Source organism: Balaenoptera musculus, chromosome 6, assembly GCF_009873245.2.
Source record: "Balaenoptera musculus isolate JJ_BM4_2016_0621 chromosome 6, mBalMus1.pri.v3, whole genome shotgun sequence".
NCBI lineage: Eukaryota > Metazoa > Chordata > Mammalia > Artiodactyla > Balaenopteridae > Balaenoptera > Balaenoptera musculus.
The window spans coordinates 15003019-15021462 of record NC_045790.1 but is presented as its reverse complement, the minus strand read 5'-3'; the positions used below and the strand labels follow the sequence as shown (position 1 = coordinate 15021462).

The 18444-nt window shown below is 47.2% G+C and overlaps 1 protein-coding gene and 1 non-coding gene across 2 annotated transcripts in view; one reads left to right on the top strand and one right to left on the bottom strand.

Annotated features, from left to right (window-relative positions):
* The window catches only part of LOXL2 (lysyl oxidase like 2), a 104832-nt gene that overhangs the window by 59063 nt on the left and 27325 nt on the right, over positions 1-18444 (bottom strand). The window contains exons 2-3 of the mRNA XM_036856404.1: positions 15849-16272; positions 8453-8628 (exon numbers count right to left, since the gene is read on the bottom strand). Of these exons, the coding sequence (XP_036712299.1) occupies positions 8453-8628; positions 15849-16203 (531 nt within the window). The 5' untranslated portion in view covers positions 16204-16272. The remainder of the gene's footprint in view (positions 1-8452; positions 8629-15848; positions 16273-18444) is intronic.
* LOC118897585 lies at positions 5334-5470 on the top strand. Its single transcript, XR_005020477.1, has one exon. It is a non-coding gene; the product is annotated as a small nucleolar RNA SNORA2/SNORA34 family (small nucleolar RNA).

Here is an 18444-nt window from a genome sequence, read left to right as displayed (position 1 = left end):
CTCATGGGGATGGGGCCGGGGGGAGTCGTTGTCGCTGACCCCTCCAGCATGGCTGAGGTGACTCGAATGAACCACCTGGGCCCTTTGCCACCACCTTCACCCCAGTCACATCAGGAGCCCCACCCTACAGAACAGATCTGCCCAAGCAGGGCAGAGAGAGGCTTTCTCCAGCCCAGCTCAAGCCCCTACTTCCTCCATAGAGCCTCCCTCCCACTGATCTCTCCCCACGAACCTCTCCCTTTCCAAACTGCCACAGAATTTACTATCCAATCCACACTGTTCAACGTTGGAGTACATACTGCCATTTATTTATTTCTTCTATAACAAATTATAAGGCTACTTATTTGTTGATTTCATCTAATGAGTGAGTATAACATTACTTATTTCTTCCAGCTCACAAACAATTATAATATTTATAATTTTCAGAGGGTTGTGTGTACAGCACCTCGGCCAGGGATAGGGTTCCCAGATCTGCCAGGATGTGCACAATTTCAAATATTCTGTTCTGTTAGCTGCGTAAATGCCCTTTTGCTTTTCAGATGCTGTGACCTATTTTTCGTTGGGAAAACAGGTCACCCTAGAACTACTTCTCTTGTTCCCCTTAGGGTTGGTGGCTGGTGAACCCAGACCACATAGATGCTCTCAATAAATAGAATCATGGAATGTTAGCACCGGACAGGATCTAATACCTCTTCTTGCCCAAGCTCTCTGTAGGCTGGGAGAGAAAACCCAGGAGAGCTACATGCGATGGCCCAGCTTGACAGTTCGGCAAGTCTGGGGACTGAGACGCTGTGGGCTCCCATCGTGGCCCTTTACTCCCTTGCTGAAGGGTCCGACACAAACTGCCCACTTGCTACCATGTCTCCTCCTGCCACAGAGGGAAGCCGGCCAGCTACCCTGTGGCCTTCGGGGCAAGCAGGGCTATATTTAGCTTGGAGGGACCACTGCCTTCCGAACTCCACAGAGATGAAAACAGGCCCCCTTTCTTTAAACCACCCAGTGTAACACACTGAACATCCTCTTGGGGGGTGTGGTTGTCGAAACTCCTGGCCGGGAAGTGTTTGGACCTTTCTAGAGTTAATTACTCCCTTTCAGGCTTCATGCCTCCACCCCTAAGAGCCCCCCCAGATGCTGGGGCGATAAGGCTGCTGCTGAGGGGAAAACCTTGAAGCATTTGGCAGCTAACTGTGGCTAATAAAAACCTGGACTTCTGGAATTTAAAAAATTCACAGCAGCCTCCATCCCTGTGGTTAAGAGGAGAAGAAAGAGCTTTTTCAGGTCTCAGCGCCCCTCCAGAAGGAGGTGAGGGAGCAGAGGGGAGGGGTACCGGATTCTCCCCACCGTTGGAAGTGAATACCCTTCTCCTGGCTCCACCCTCATCTTCCCTCTCCTGGTCCCTCCAGACTGCCTGGGCTGCCTGCTGTCACAAAGGAGAAATTGGGGCCCCGGGGCCCCTCGGGGGATAGGCCACCCCTAAATCTCACAGTCGGGGGATTTCCAATCAATTCTGGGAACCTAACTGCTTTTGCAAAAGAGCCTTTAAAAAAATGGGTAGAGTAGAAGGTGGGGTGAGAAGGTGAAGAAAGGAAAAGACCCATATGTTCCCTGACCTGACAGTACACGGCCTCAGCCACGAGCCTTTCTATGAGCACATGACTTAGCAATGTGCAAAAGAGCCAGTGCAGAGAGGGCTGTTCACAAGGGCATCTGGATTTGTAATCTCTCCTTATCTAATGCTTTTTCCAACTTGTCCACCGCCACAGACAGGAAACAAAGTCTCTTGATTTAAGAGCCTCTGAACTCCTGGGAGGTTTGGTTGGAGCTCTGTTTTCTAGGTTTAAAAAAGATCTATTCACTTGAAACTAACAATATTTTACATTTTATTATTTGCTCCTGTTTCCCTCTTTTGAAGAAGGTTTTGAGAATTGGCCCAAGACTCATTTTCCTGCGGAAAATGCTGTTCTACAGTGAGGTGTCCAGAGACCCAAGAAGGGTCAGTCCCTCTGTACATACAGCTGCAAGTCTCAGGCTCCAAGGGGACCAGAACTCAGGGGTCCTGCCTTCCACTCTGGGGTCTAAAACTTAGACCACAGAAAAGGGGAGAAAGGAGACCCTGCTCGGTTAATTTTCTGGATGAAATGAACCCAGGTTGGTGAATCAGTGGTAAGGCGAATCTCTTGTAACACTTTATAGTCTGCAAAGCACTTTTCCAGAAATCGTCTGATTTTCCCCCTTACAGAATGAGTGTGTGCCGTGCCATTCTGATGGAGAAACCACTGCCACTCTGGATTACAGACTTCATAGCTGGAAGGGATTGAATTCAACCCACTCATCTTAAAGAAAAGAGTGGACTCCCTCTGTGCTCTGGCCAACGGGGAGCTCAGGGGCCAAACCTGTGAACTCTTCTTTGGTGGGGTCATTCATCTGAAGAAGAGGCACTTTTTCCCTCCTCTAGAAGGGAATTTATGAAGTGTCAAGGGGCCCCCGAGGATGCCCCAAGCAGATGTAGGAGTCCACGGAAGCACAGTTACCTCATCCAGTGAAATTCCATCATTCAGGCCCCAGGGTTTAGTGACTCATGCCTCTGGCATCCCAGAGTGGGATGAACTTGGTCTAGACGGATGCAGTTTTCTTCCACTCTCTGCTTGGGGAATTCCAGTGTGCTCCGGAGAAGGCACAAGCCTGTGAGGGTCATCTATAATGGTCTGTGATCTGTTCCCAGTCTCCAGGCGTCAACGAGGGTGGATATTATAGAACCCGGCTTCACCTTTTCAAAATAAGGGTGAGAAGAGATGGGGTGTCTCTTCATGACCTTCATTAGCCTAATTGTTTATATCTGGGGTCACAAGACACAGAGAAGGTATTAACTGACACTTCACTCTTGGCTGCTTTTGAATTTATGGGCCCCCAACTGGGGGAAGCTGAGAGGAGTGGGGCTTGAATTTTCACTTTGATGTGGAAGAGTGTGGGTGAAAAGTGTCTTCTTTCAAGGCCAAAGTCATGACGGGCCAGAGAAGCGGTAGAGAGAGATCCCAAGCACACACACTAGCTGGCATCCCTTCTGTGTGTGTGTGTGTGTGTGTGTGTGTGTGTGTGTGTGTAAGATGCATGACCCCAATTCACACAATGGTGGGCACTGCCAATAGTCAGCTAGTGTGCACCCCCTGTGTGGGCTGGGTGCGTTTTCATAGATGCAGAGAAACAAGGGATCTTAGAACTTGGTAATCACCTCGTCCTGTGTCCTTCCCATGTTGGGATCTGGCTGTGATATTCCTGGCAGGAGGTCATCCAGTTCCTGCTTGAGCTACTCCAGTGACAAGGAGCTCACCTCTAACAGGTAAGCCCCATCCCCTGTGTTATAGAGTCTTTGGACTGTGTTGAAATGTGTAGCCCCATCACTCAACCTTAAAGAGTTTTCACACAGAGCTGAAATCTACATCCCAATCCCTCCCCATCCATCTTAGTTCTGGAAGTTGGCATTAATCACACTCTTCTCCATGGTAGCACTTCAATAGTTGAAGAGAACGGACATGTCTCCCCCCACCCCCATATCTCTTTTCTTGACACAGTATCTTCATTTCTTCATATGATGTGGCTTCCAGACCTGTCTCCACTCAGCTTGTCCCTCCTCTGGGAGACACAGTTAAGAGATGACCCCAGAACTGCACTTAGTTCTTGGTCCAAAAAGCAAGGAGTTTAGGGAAATAAGTCTTCCCCCAGTGTATCAGTTTACATTCACTTTTCTAGCAGCCATACCATACCTTTGGCTTATACTGAGCTTTTAGGCAACCAGTTCCCTTCAGGGATCTTTTAAATATAATCAGTGCTTTCAGTCACTCTCCCTGGCTTTTACTCTTTAGCTATTCCCCGCTCCCGCCCCCCGCCCCCCCCATGAACCTTGATATAGGACCTTATATTCATCCCTAACATGTACCAGTTTGGGTCTATTATTTCAACCTCCTGAGGTTTTTCTGAATCTCACTCCATGATGTTTTATCCCAGCAATTCCTCCTAGTTTTGTGTCTCCTATAAATATTATCAGTATACATTTTAATCTCCACGCAAATTTCTGATACATGGTGGAAAGGCAGAGCGGAGCCCTGGGCTACGCCAGTAGAGACCATCCACTGTGTTCACGTGAATTAATCAGCAGTTCTGGGTATCGTGAGTCACGACTCCCCCCCTAGCTGCATGTCCACCAAACCTACATGTCTTCCTGTGGTCCACACACATCTAACAGGGGACATTTCTCTAGCCAAGATGAGTGATTCCATGACTTAAGCTACTGACACGGCTATTACACGAGGTATTTCGGAGAAACTTCTCACATCCCACAAATATTCCTGCTAGGTGGTCGGGTGGCTCCCTACACATCGGGCCAACCCTGCCCGTACGCATGCGCTTGAGCCACAAAGTCCTGGATGGAAGAATCTTCTGGCAACTCTCCGAGGTTCTCGTCAGACACCCTGAGATCTAGGCCTGTTGATGACCTACTTTTAGCAGATACCAAAGGGCAGAGATTACAGGGCACTACTCATCAACTGAAAAATTTCCACAGCATCCCTGGCTAGACAGGAAAGCTTCTAGTCTGGTCCATGGTAACCAGTCTGATTCGTATGACAGCAAGAGGGAGGCCTTCTAGGAAAATACAAAGCTTAGAGGCTGCGGAAGTTATCCAGCCCTTTAAACCAGACTCCCCTCAGCTAGCCCTCTCTGGGCTACTGTAATCTCATTTAGGACCTAGGCTCCTTGCCTTGGAATGATCTTCCAACTTTCCCCGAGGCATGCATCTTGTCTTCTTGGGTTATAAGGGTTAGAGGACAAGGGTCATGTTTACTTTCCCCAGTGGTGTCCCAGACCATGATGTGTGTACAGCAGGCCTCCAACAAATGTCCAGAATAAAGGTAGATACTAAGCTTTCCTATCACAGAATCTCAGCCCTTCCAGAATAAGAAAGTTCTTGCCAACATATTTTTTTCCAGTCATTTTTCTGCCTATTCCACCCAATTAAGGTTCTGCTTTCTCTATGACACATCTTATTTCCCCTTTAAATGCTAAGCAGTAGAACTGGCCCATAGAGCTATTCCATAAACATTTCTCTGTTGAAGTGCCCTTCACAGAGTCCTTTGCCAGAACCTTTTTTTTTTTTCTAGTGACAGATGAGCCTTCTCATTTTCCCAATCCAAAACCCACAAACATTTTGGCCCACCTTCCTTTGATTCAAGCTATCAGTGACTTTCTGATGCCCAGAAGCCTGGATCTTTGCTTGACAATCCATGTGGATTATCCTGAGGTTGTAGGATGAGCAAAAGCCCATTAACAATGACACATATTTGGCCCTGAATCAAGGCCAGCAGTTTGCTGAAGCTGTTGGTTTCAAGCAGGAGCCTAAAGAAGTGTCTTTCTATGGTCTGTTGGCCGTTTCAGAACTTTGGAAATGTAATGGTCAATTCATCAGAAAGAAACATCTCAGTCATTGGTGATAGATATGGGCTAATATTTATTTGTAGTTGATTAATACTGGGATTCCAAAATTTAGAGATCCCTGATTTAACTTGTTCAGTAGAATTATAATACTGTTAGATCCAATTACTACTAAAAAATTTCTGTGGACCCCCCCCCGCCAAAAAAAAACCTCAAAGATGTCACACATATGTTCATTAGGAAGGGCAATACTATGAAGGAATGATTTGCTTCTACGCATTTCTCATCACTGTTTAGTTTGATATTTTATCCTAGGATGTTCTTCACCCAAGTGGAGAATGATCTTTGGTTTTCATTTCTGGGAAGAAGAAAATTTGGGAATTGGAGATATTGTTCCCATTAGATACCCAGCATTACTTTTATTGGATACGATGGTGAATTAGATGTAAGCCCTGCCCTTTGGAGCTTCCAACATTGGAAAGATGAGATACCTATGAGTGGGTGCTAATTATTTCATATGAGGTTATAAAGAGTGGCGATGGAAGGTGTGAAACTGGACTGGATAAGGCTACCCTCCAAATTATAAGCTTCACGGTAAAGCAAAGTTGTCATCAGGAACTGGAAGACTAAATAAAGTACATCAACTCTGTAGCCATCTCTTGTAGTTATCCCAAATAAAATAGCAGCATTTGAAGAGTGTCAGCTAGAGGTGGTCTCATGCTGCCAGCTGAGAGAAGGCTGGGACTCCTTTTCCACACTATCATGCAGGCTTGGATCAGTTCCCAGCATACTCAGTGTGCTCTTGGAGCATATGAGAAAGACTGGGACAGAGTGAGTCATGGGAGGAAAATGTAAAGACCCCAGTCTGGGGAGAACTTCCTCTGGAGCCCAAATAGGGCAATTTCAAGAGTCACCTCTCCTCAGCATTAGTCCTGAGGTCAGCTGGAGGCTAAAGAACAGTGAAGGCTCCTTGGCCTGGATTCATGGCAGATCCAACATCCCCTTGGGGCTTGGAGTCCCCTTGAGGAGGGAGTCTTGGTTGCCTCATCTCCCTGTCCTAAGCCCCACATATGTTGCACACAAGAGGAGTGCATTATATGTTTGTTCATTTTGTTCTCTGGCTGGAGAACTTGTTGAAAAGATCAATCTGAAATTTAGCCATAAATGTACGAGGGTCACAAGTCCTTTTGCCATTCCCAAATGCTGACTTGGGTCAGGCTGGCAACATCAGAATCATCTGAGAGAGCTTAAAAAAAATAACCTGGTCCCAGAGTGGGAGACTCTCATTCAGGAGGTCTGGGACGAGGTGCCAGTGCATTTTAAAAGTGATTCTGGAGACTTCTCTGGTGGCGTAGTGGTTAAGAATCTGCCTGCAAATGCAGGGGACACAGGTTTGTTCCCTGGTCCAGGAAGATCCCACATGCTGTGGAGCAACTAAGCCCGTGTGCCACAAGTACTGAGCCTGCGCCCTAGAGCCCATGAGCCACAAGTACTGAAGCCTGCGTGCCTAGAGCCCGTGCTCTGCAACAAGTGAAGCCACTGCAATGAGAAGTCTGCTCACCGCAACAAAGAGTAGCCCCTACTCACTGCAACTAGAGAAAAGCCCGCATACAGCAACGAAGACCCAACACAGCCATAAATGAATGAATAAATTAAAAAAAAATAATAATAAATAAATAAATAATAAATAAATAAATTTAAAAAAAATAAAATAAAAGTGATTCTGATCCCCAGCTAGATCTGGGACAACTGTCCTATGGCAGCCAGTCCCCAGGATGACCCCAAATGACCACTACCTTCTGTAGTCACACCTCTGGGTAATCTCCTCCCACAATGGATACTGTTTGTCTGAGTGACCAATAGAATACAGCAGAAATGATGGCCCATCACTTCCGAGATGAAGTTATGAAAGATGCAGCTTCCATGTTTTGCTCCCTCTCTCTTTCTCTTTTGAGTCACTCACTCTAGAGAAAGACAACTGCCATGTCTTAAGGACACTCAAGCAGCCTATTGGGAGGTTGTGTGGAGAGGACCAGAGGCCTCCAGCTGACAGCCAGAAGGAAGCAAAAACCTGCCGACAACCACAGGAGTCAACTTGGGAGAGGAGTCCCCAGCTCCAGTTGACAGCATGACTGCAACCTCATAAGATGTTCTGAGCAGAGTGAACTGGCTGACCACTCCTGGATTCCTGACCCTCAGAAGCTATTCAAGATAATCCATGTTTGTTGCAAAATATGAGGGGGGTGGGATAATTTGTTACACTGCCGCTGCTAGCTGATACACCTTCCTAGTCCAAAGGGCAAGCTCCTGTACATAGCACAGGCCTTTCTAGCTTCATTTCATACTATTTCCACATTCATAATTTACAGTCTTGAGTGGTACCGACCTGCTCATCCCCAGTTCACACCTCCGTGCCTTTGTGTCTTTGTCCAAGTCGTTCTCTGTGTCTGGAATGCCCTTTCCCCACTGATAGCAGCCTCTTCTCCAGAAATCCTTCCTCAACTGCCCTGGCACCAAATGAAATTGGTTTAGGTCCCCCCACCTGCCACAAAAGTGATCACACACACTTCTCGGAATCATAGGTGAGAAGTGAGATACATGGAAGAAGGAAAACATTCACATGAAGGAGTCATCAAGAGCACATGAACTTGTCAGAAAGAGAAAGATAAGTACCACATGATATCACTTATATGTGGAATCTAAAATATGACACAAATGAACCTACCTACGAAACAGAAACAGACTCACAGACTTGTGGTTGCCAAGGGAGAGGGAGGGTGAGGGAGGGATGGAGTGGGAGTTTGGGATTAGCAGATGCAGACTGTTACATATGGGATGGATAAGCAACAAGGTCCTACTGTATAGCACAGGGAACTATATTCAATATCCTGTGATAAACCATATGGAAAAGAATATACAAAAGAATGTATATATGTATAACTGAATCACTTTGCTGTACAGCAGGAATTAATACAACACTGTAAATCAACTACACTTCAATTAAAAAAAAAAAGAGCACATGACTTGCCTCTATGTTGTTGATCAGCGAATTATCAAACTTGAACCCAGGAATTCTTTTGTCACTGCACACCACACCCACATCTTCCGTGTGCTTGCAGTCAGTGACACCCCAGCCATTGGAGGAGCAGGCTGCGAGGGTCCCCTCATTGCCGGTGCAGTAGACGTTGTCCAACCAGATGGGCCCTAAGGAAGCAGAGAAGAGAGAAGCCAAGCTCCACGTCAGAGTAGGTTTGAGTCTTTGGGGGCACCAAGGGCATACACGGAAAGAGAGTTTTTCCCTAATTTTGGCAGCTGTGTGTGGTCATCAATTGGTCAGTGTGTTGAGATATTGCATACAGTTCTAGATCATCTGGATTCCCTTGCCAGAGGGATGTGATTTAGGGATGTGGCAGATTGAACATGATTAGAGTAGAAATCAGATTTAAGCCCGGAAGGCACGTGGTATAATGGGAAGAACAGGGACTTTGGATACTAAGCTGTTTGATACGAATTCTGGCTCAGCCACTTAGCTGTATGACCCTGATCAAAGCTCCCTTTTCTCATCGGTAAAGTGGGGGATAATAATGACACTCGAATGACAGGGGTGTGTGCAGATTAGAGATAATACATGACATGTGCCTAATTTATCATTGGTCCATAGTTACTCAAAAAATGGTAACGATGATGATGATGGTGATGATTTTACTTATGTTGACTATGGCACAAGCTCAGAGAAGGCAACTCATCGTGCAAGGCCACCTTCCTGAACCCAGAACCCTGGTCCTTTCAGCGCTCTTTCCAGTTCCTGATGTCTCCCATCCACTGATTCAGAGATGGCCCAGCTAGGCTAACCCACAGAGCCTCCTCCTCACGTCAGGTGAAGGCAGGGCTGGTTTCTAGCTGGGCAATCTGCCTGGGAGGCTGTGGGACTCTGCTCACCTCCTGTGCATTTACCTGATTTGCAGTAAGTGGGGAATTCTGAGTGCAAAGTGCTAGAGGGTTAACCACAATGAGACACAATCTCACACCCATTAGGATGGCTACTATCAAAACAGAAACAACAACAGAAAATAGTAAGTGTTGGCAAGGATGTGGAGAAATTGGAACCCTTAGTAAGTGTTGGCAAGGATGTGGAGAAATTGGAACCCTTGTGCACTGTTGGCAGGAATGTAACACTGAAACCACAGACCACGTCTCAGGGCTCGGTGGAGCTCAGGTTCTTTATGTCTTGGCACAGAAGGAATTCAGCAAGAGGCAAAGTGATAGGTAAGAGGTGGATTTAATAATATAGGACGCTTGTGAGACATACAAGCAGGTAGGCAAGGGAGCACTGCCCCAAGAGCTGGGTGAACTACGTTTTTATAATCAAAGGAAAAGTGGGGAGGGGTAGAAGACCACCTTCTTCCTCATTCTTTAGTAGACATTAGGCTTCCATCATCAGCTCCTCCTCCCCATCGGGGGGTTGGGGGGAGTTTTTTGTCCCTCTGTGGCCCAACCAGGACTGTCATGGCGCTATGGAAATTAGCAAAAAAGGTGGCAATCTATGCTAAAATAAGGTAAATCATCTCAGGTTTCAGTATAATGAGGGTCTTCTACTTTGGAATGTCATATTTCTCCTGTATTTTTGTTTTTAGTGCATGCAGAGGAACATGTCCTAGGAATCGTTAACTTACTGACCTCAATGGCAGGATACAGGTGTCATTTTCCTACCATTGTTTTATTGTCTTGAGGCCTGTCTCGTGCTTCTATTGCATGGTTTTATTGCTAAGCAAGCCTGCTTTCTTGAGTGATCATTAACTTACAGGGGTCTCCCAGAGTTCCCTCTCTGTCCATGATCTCTTAGCGGGATTTTTTAACTATTGGATTATCTTACTCTATCCCTATCAAAATGGTGCAGCCCCTGTAGAACACAGTAGGGTGGTTCCTCAAAAAATTAAAAATAGAATTACCATATGACCCAGCAATTCCCACTTCTGGGTATATATCCAAAAGAATTGAAAGCAGGGTCTCAAAGAGATATCAGTACACCCATATGCATTACAGCATCATTCACAATAGCCAAAATGTAGAAGCAACCTAGGTGTCCATTGACTAATTGTGGTCTATACATACACTGGAATATTATTCAGCCTTAAATAGGAATGGCATTCTGACACATGCTACAACATGGATGAACCCTGAGTTCACTATGCTAAGTGAAATAGTCCCGAAAAGGCAAATACTGTATGAATCCACATATATAAAGTACTGAGAGTAGTCAAAATCATAGAGACGGAGAGTAGAATGGTGTTTACCAGGGGCTGGGGGAGGGGGGTTGGGGAGCGGTTATTTAATGGGTATAGAGTTTTAGATCTGCAAGATGGAAACGTGTTCTGGAGATGGGTTGCCCAACAGTGTGAATGTACTTAACATTACTGAACTCTACACTGAAAAATGGTTAAGATGGCACACTTTATGTTACGTGTATTTTACCACAATTAAAAATTTTTTTAAATGTTAAGTGCTAGAGGGTTTTCAAGTAGTGAGTTTTATTAGTATTACTACACAATGAAAGGAAACAAAGTCAAAGCTCTCCTTTTCCTCAGGACTCCAGGAGGACTCTAGTACTGCGGTCCCCAACCTTTTTGGCAAACGGGGACTGGTTTCGTGGAAGACAATTTTTCCGGGGGGGGGATGGTTCAGGCGGTAATGCAAGTGATGGGGAGCACGGGTAGCAGCGGATGAAGCTTCACTCGCGCACCTGCCGCTCACCTCCTGCTGTGTGGCCCGGTTCCTAAGAGGCCACGGACCAGTACCGTTGCATGGCCTGGGGGCTGGGGACCCCTGCTCTATAGTATAATGGAGTCAGAAAACCTAGGTTCAAATTCTCTCTGCCTCAGGCTTGGGCACCACGTGACTGGGTCAACTACTTCACCAAGCCCATTCTCAAGTGAAAATAATGATACCAACAAATAGGTCGCCATGGAGATTCAATGAGATAACATATGTTATCTCATATCTAGTATGTGCTCACCTTCCCTTTCTCCTTCCTCCTTCCAGTAAGTCAGAAAAACAATGAATTCTGTCATTTCCATGATGCAAGGAAAAAGCAGATAAAAACACTCCCATTGTAAAGATGAGAAAAACCAAGGAGAATCTGAGGTTCTTCAAGGTCAGAGGGGACCCGGGGCCAGTCTCCTGACTTCGAGGCCCCGCTGAGACATATCTGCTGCAACAGATGGCTGCTCAGGGCTCAAAGGAGAGCACCTCAGACGCACTGAGGGGAACAAAGGGCTTATTGAAAACATCTGGGCTGAGGTTTTCCAACTGGTTTCTCAGTTTGGCCTCGTTTCCAAGCCATCAAGCTCCACTGAAACATATGCTCCCTAATCGATTGCTGTTTCAACAACAAACCAATGTTTGTCTTGCTAAGTACTAGCAACGGAAAAGACCCTCCACGTTTGAAGCGGGGCCTCTTCTTTGGAACATTCTGTAGCAAAGCTGCTGAATGGATAGAGATGGTGAAAAGAAACAGAGCCCTATTTCCATCTGCAGTGAGAGAAACCACCCTGGCTAAGGAGATGGCAAACAGGACAGCACACAGCTAAAAGCAGCAGGGAGAGCTGCAAAACAGATGCCCCAGGGCCTGCTTTGCTTTCTGATAAGGAAGATTTGAAATTAGCACCCTGGAGCGCTAATGGGAACTATTATCCCAAAGAGGTGCTTTCTTAAGAAGCTTCAATTCACCCCCAATAATTCTACCCTCTAGGCATTCCCACCAGTTACTTTCTTAGATAGTGGAAATGTAAATTTCTACTTAGCCCCAGATGCAGGCATGATACACTAACTTGGCCCGATTTCGTGACATTTTTTTTTTCCTGTATGCTTAATGCCTAACAACTAGACGGTTCTGATTCCAAAGCAACCAGCTCTTATTCTGCTGTTGGAATGCAGGGTGGTTCTGGACACAGTTCAGTACATGCCGTTTCAGAGCTGCTAGGAAAGTTGCACTAGGGACACAGATGGGGCTCAAACTTTGGATGCAATATGCCAATCCGAAGCAAAACTTCATTTTTACTCTTTCCACTCATTTAGTCCAAGAAATGCTTCCCCTGATGAAAGGAGAAGAGATGTACAAACAAGTTAACAGGCCATTTGGAGGATAAACATCATAAATAAAATTCTATTTGAATGCCAGTATTCCCCAGGGCTGTTGGGGCAACGGAAATCATTCACCTTAGGAGCTTCAGGACCCCACTGTGGTCATCTGCGGGCTTTGTCACTCTGATCTGAAGAACGAGGGGGTGAGGGGGAATCACATCTAACCTCAGATCTGAGGACAGGCAAAGGAGAGCAACCATCTGAGGTTCGGGTGCCCGTGAGGCCATCCAGAAGGTGAGAAATGGGGCAGCTGTCCCCTCTAGAATCTTCTAAAAGGGCCCATGACTTCTCTGAGCTCAGAGATGTTTTGGGAGAAAAGATCTATTGAAAGGCTAGGCTGGAAAACCTAGAAGGTCCATGGATGTTCTCCCCAGCTTCATTACTACAGCCTGAACTTCAGAGGAGTTGATGACGGTGGCACTCCTAGGCGGGTGGCCTCTCACAGGTTCACCTCCAGTGTTTCCAGTTCAGCCACAGAGCTGACTAAACCCCACCGGAGCACACCCCAGGGCACTGGTCACTATGCCAACTGTTTTTAATATTCTTCAAAGTCAAACTGAATCAGCGTCGGTGGTATCGTGGTGAGCATAGCTGCCTTCCAAATCAAACTGAATCAGTTGATTAACATTTACTGAGGGCCCCCCTTGTACCCAGTGTTAAGAATCCTAAACTGATGCTGATGAGATTCAAATACATTTTACATTTAAAGGGTCTCTCATGATAAACCAAGTACCACTTTACATAGACAGCATAATCCTTAAAGTCCTAGAGACATGACAGTTAAAATTTTTAGCATCAGTTTCTCCCTTCCTCTCTTTGGTACTTATTCTTTCCTAAGTCTCGATGGTCTCAATAGCCCCAGAGGGGACCCTTCCAATACTCTAAGTTACTATACCTCCTCCCTCCAATGACTCTCCTCCACCCTACATCAGCTAGCATCCCATGGTCATAGCTTAGACCTTGACATTACAAACAATTGCACTCCCTCCCCAATCTCCATTTCAACACTTCTGCTGTGCATCTGCACCTACAACTCCATCTTTCTAGCACATTCATTCTAGTACTGCAATCTCAACCCACAATCCATCGATCCTAGCAGCTTTCCCCAGTCCTTCAACGGCTCCATGGAGTACCTTCCTACTTACCCAGCGTGGACTTCATGGACGGCGATTTTAATCGTTCCCTTGAAAATTCCCTCTACTCCTGTGAACTTTTCTCCCTTCATCATCCTTGGATGGCAAAGTTTGATCCAGGCTAACTCACCTCTCCAGCCCCCCCATGCCTGCTCCTGAGCAGGTGAACCTGGGATGGGGAAAAACCATATCCATCTTACCTGATGACAGGTAAATTTTAAGTTTGGGTGGAAAGAAAATAAAGATGTCACTAGAAAAACCCCAAAGTCATTGGGAAAAACTTGTTATAAAATAATTAGGCTTAGAGAGCCTGGAATAGAAAACATAAATCTGATGTTACCCCCAGAACACTCAGCTAGCAGAATAAAGGAAGATGTGAAAGGATGGAGAAGTGTCCAGAGTTTTTGTAACAAAGACAGCAAATGGGTTTTAAAACAGCGTATGCTAACTCATCTGTGCTGCTTTTACTCATGTCATAGTAAGGAACCCAGAGCCAGCTTCAGAGAACATTTTACTTTAACTGCCGTGTCTTGATCCTGTTATTCCAAAAAGACGTATTCAATTACACAGAGGTGAGACATGTATGAGATGCTATTTCCTTCTCCTATAATTTCTAGAATAACCAAAAGCAAGGGTTGGAAGGGACCATAATAATGATCTATTTCAGTGACTCCCAAACCTGGCTACATGTACAACCACTTGGGAGGCTTCCAAAAGTTACAGAGTCCTAGATTCCAGCGCAGACCTTAATTCTGAACATCATGGGATAGCACCCCAGGGGATTCTATGCCGTTGGTGTGGCACTAATCCGTTTATCCAGGATGAGAGTTTGGGCACCTCTGCTTGATTCCAGCAGCCAGGCCCACGCTGACACCTGTGCAGCTGCTTGGCCAGGTGGAAGAGCTGCTTTTGCTTTACTAACCCAAGAAGGGGCACTCCAGCTGGAGATTTTATTTTATTTTATTTTATTTTATTTTATTTTATTTATTTATTTATGGCTGCATTGGGTCTTTGTTGCTGCGCACAGGCTTTCTCTAGTTGTGGCGACTGGGGGCTACTCTTCATTGTGGTGCGTGGGCTTCTCATTGCGGTGGCTTCTCTTGTTGCGGAGCACGGACTCTAGGCACCGGGGCTTCAGCAGTTGTGGCATGCGTGCTTCAGTTGTTGTGGATCGCGGGGTCTAGAGTGCAGGCTCAGTAGTTGTGGCGCATGAGCTCAGTTGCTCCGCGGCATATGGGATCTTCCCGGACCAGGGATCGAACCCATGTCCCCTGCATTGGCAGGCAGATTCTTAACCACTGCACCACCAGGGAAGTCCAGATTTTATTTTTAAATAATGTCCTTGACCCTTATCTACTTTCTCATTTAAAACCACAGACTATGACAGTTTCAAGAGTTCTTAGAGAGCCTAATTTCCAGATTAGGAAACTGAGGGCAAGGAGGATAAATGTATTCCCACAAAGCATATAGTTAGGTTAACACAGGACTAAGCCCAAGGTTCTGGGCTCCAACACCTGCCCTCCCTCAAAATTACCACCCCCCCATTTTTTTTTCAGTGTATTGACTTAAAAAGGGAGGAAAGAAGAAGCCAATCAAAGTGAAAAACCCAAAGCAACTCGGTTCCTGTCCTGGCCAAGCCTGGAACAGCATGTTGGTATTAAAAGCGTGAACTCTACCGGGACAGAAGGGTGGAAGAGTCAGGGGACACTAGCCTCTGGGCAGCCTTTGTGACAAAGAGCAAAAGGCACTCCTTCCAGGAGGCGGAAGAAAGGCACCGTCTCCCTCTGGCTGATGCAGCCCCAGGCAGGGCACAGGGCTCAAGAGGTGACCACAGACTGACTTCAGCTGCTCCCAAGGGTCACTAACCAGCCTGGTTTCCCAGGACGAGGAGCTTCCCAGGCTGCCAGGCTTTGTGTGCTAAAACCAGGAGAGTCCTGGGCAACGCAGCACCGGTGGTCACTGGCCCCCTCCCTGGCACCCCTCCACTCCCACCTTCCAGCACAGGCACGGAGGCTGCCCAGGTGACGTATGATCAGGAATTGCCACTTGACAGTAACTGCAGCTCCGTTTGCCAGGCTATCCCCCTAGAAGCCTGTGCCCGGGCTCTCCCGGTGACCCCAGTGCTCGGTTCCCGAGCGCGGAGCGGTTTACCTTCCCCTTTGCCGTAGGAAGAGCTGGCGGTCCAGGACTTGGCTTCCACGTAGCCCAGTTCCCGGCAGACGACGTGGGCAGCGTGGATGGAGAAGTCGTCGTCACACACGGTGCCCCACTGCCCGTCGTAGTACACCTCCACCCGGCCCTCGCTGTGCTTCCTCTTCTGGCCCGCCAGGCGCAGCTGGATCTTGACCACGTCGGAGGGCACCTGAGGCCGGTGGTACTCCGGGGCGGGCTGCTGGAAGTACTCGGGGTAGTGGGGCCAGCTCTCGTACTGCGCCAGGCTCAGGGCGGGCAGGAGGGCGAGCACAGACAGACAGCGGCAAAGGCGGGAGCCTCCGTGCCTCCCCATCCCTGTCCTCGGGCTGGAAGACCTGATGGAGGGGGCCACTTGGCGCTCAGGAGGGACGGCAGGAGTTTCCTGGAAGAGAGGAGAGGTTCGGGTTACAGACATCTGGGAAACGGCCAGTGATTTCGTACTCTTTTGCTTAGGATTGAAAGCTCATTCTGGATTCCAACCTCTTCTCTTCTCTCATCTTATGCTTCAGCTAGACAGGTCTGGGAAGTCCTACCTCTTTGCCCACCACCTTCCCAGATCTTTGAAATGCTTTTTTCCAGGATGACTCCTGGCAGGAAACAGAGCACACTTAGACTTCATTTGAGTAGAGTTTTTTTGTTTGTTTGTTTTGTTTTGTTAAATATTTATTTATTTATTTGGCTGTGCTGGGTCTTAGTTGTGGCACATGGGATCTAGGCTGCAGTATGTGGGGCCTTCAGTTGCGGCACGTGGGATCTAGTTCCCTGACCAGGGATTGAACCCGGGCCTCCTGCATTGGGAGCACGGAGTCTTAGCCACTGTACCACCAGGGAAGCCCCCATTTGAGCAGAGTTTTTTTTAAAAAGACTATGTACATTAATGGATAAAGAAGATGTGGTACATATATACAATGGAGTATTACTCAGCCCTAAAAAATAACGGAATAATGCCATTGCAGCAACATGGATGGACCTAGAGATTGCCCTCCAGTGGGCTACTGAAGCAGCTCCCAGGGACTTCCTTCCAAGGCGGGCTTATAATCTAGACCTTCTCCTCACCTCTCCCAGACACCTTTATATCCCCAAAGAGGTTACAAACTGCTTAGGGGCAGGACTTGTTTCTCATCCTTCTTTGGCTTCTCCAGAGTAAGCATGATAGGTTGGAAGACATGTTTATGGAATGAAAAGGTGATTTGGTTCCAGGTACCAAGTGGCTGGAGAAATGTAGATGTGATAGTGTATGTTGAGGAGGGCTCGGGTACTCCCAGGTAAGGTGGCCTTCCTACCTCTGGACGTTAGTTGGCCTTCCTACCTCTGGACGTTAGTTGGCCTGGATGGAAACGGCATCTTCTGGGTGCTGAGAATAACACTACAAGGCTTTGAGTCTCCACCTTTACTTGCTCACGGGCTGCGCACATACCTGAACCTTCCTATAGCTCTGCTTTCAGGCTCCAGGCCTCCAGACACCCTGACATGCTGCCCACCCACACCCCAGATCTCATTATGTTTTATACTCTGGACCTCAAGACGGCTGAGACCACTGAACGAGGAGGTCAGAGGTAAAGCCCCTTAAACAGCTCTTACGCAGGGCCTGTCCTTAGCTGAACTGTGGAGTAGCCCCAGAGAGCAGTCCTGAGGCACTGCTCTAGCACTTGGGGAAGCCAAGGATGCCCAGGTGACAATTCCATCCCTTTATATAGTTTACGTCCCTGAGGGCTGCTGGGGGCTGAGTCCCGCCCGCTCTGTGCACAGAGGGGAGGCATAAAGCTCTGTGTACCAAACAGGAGAGGGGCTGAGTGGCCCATATCAGGCAAGGGAGAGCAGGACAGCAGAGTGAGGGGGAGGGGACCACAGGCTCTGGAGCCAGACAGTCTGGGTTTGCATTCTCATTCTCATAGTGACTAGCTGTGTGACCTTGGGCAAAATACTTAACTTCTCTCTGCTGTTTGATGTTTCGTATCTATAAAATGGGTATGATAATTATATCTAGCTCGCAGAATTGTTATGAGGATTAAATGAATGGTACATCATAAGCCCTACAGGAGCATTTGCTAAATAAATTTTTTTAATTTTTATATTTTCAAGATTGTGGTCACCGTAGCCAGGTGGAGCCTACCTCTAAGAATTCCAGGATGAGGTCCTAGAGCGGGAAATAAAGACTTAGTTCATGTACCTCGATCCTTCCATAATTTAGAGAGCTAGGAAGACTGTCTTAAAGGACTGCAGGTGTATTTCATGGAAGAGGAAGTAGACTTGGAAGACGGGGCCCCCAAAGGAAACCGGGACCAGGAGGTGAAAGCTACAGCAGCGCATCATACGTTCTCTATTAACCAGGTACAGAGGGTTAGGCCAATTGCATGCCTCAGTTCATGGCACATCACCAACAAGGAAGGACCAGATAAGTGCCCAGAACACCTGGGAGGGATGATCTAACTTGGACAGAGGCAGTTCCACATCTGTCAGGATGGCCAGGCAGTGCCTGGTCCCATCCTGGGTTTTGGGGCAGAGATGCCACAGCTTTGGGGGGCAGTCAGGACCGAGGACTTCGGAAGGCCCT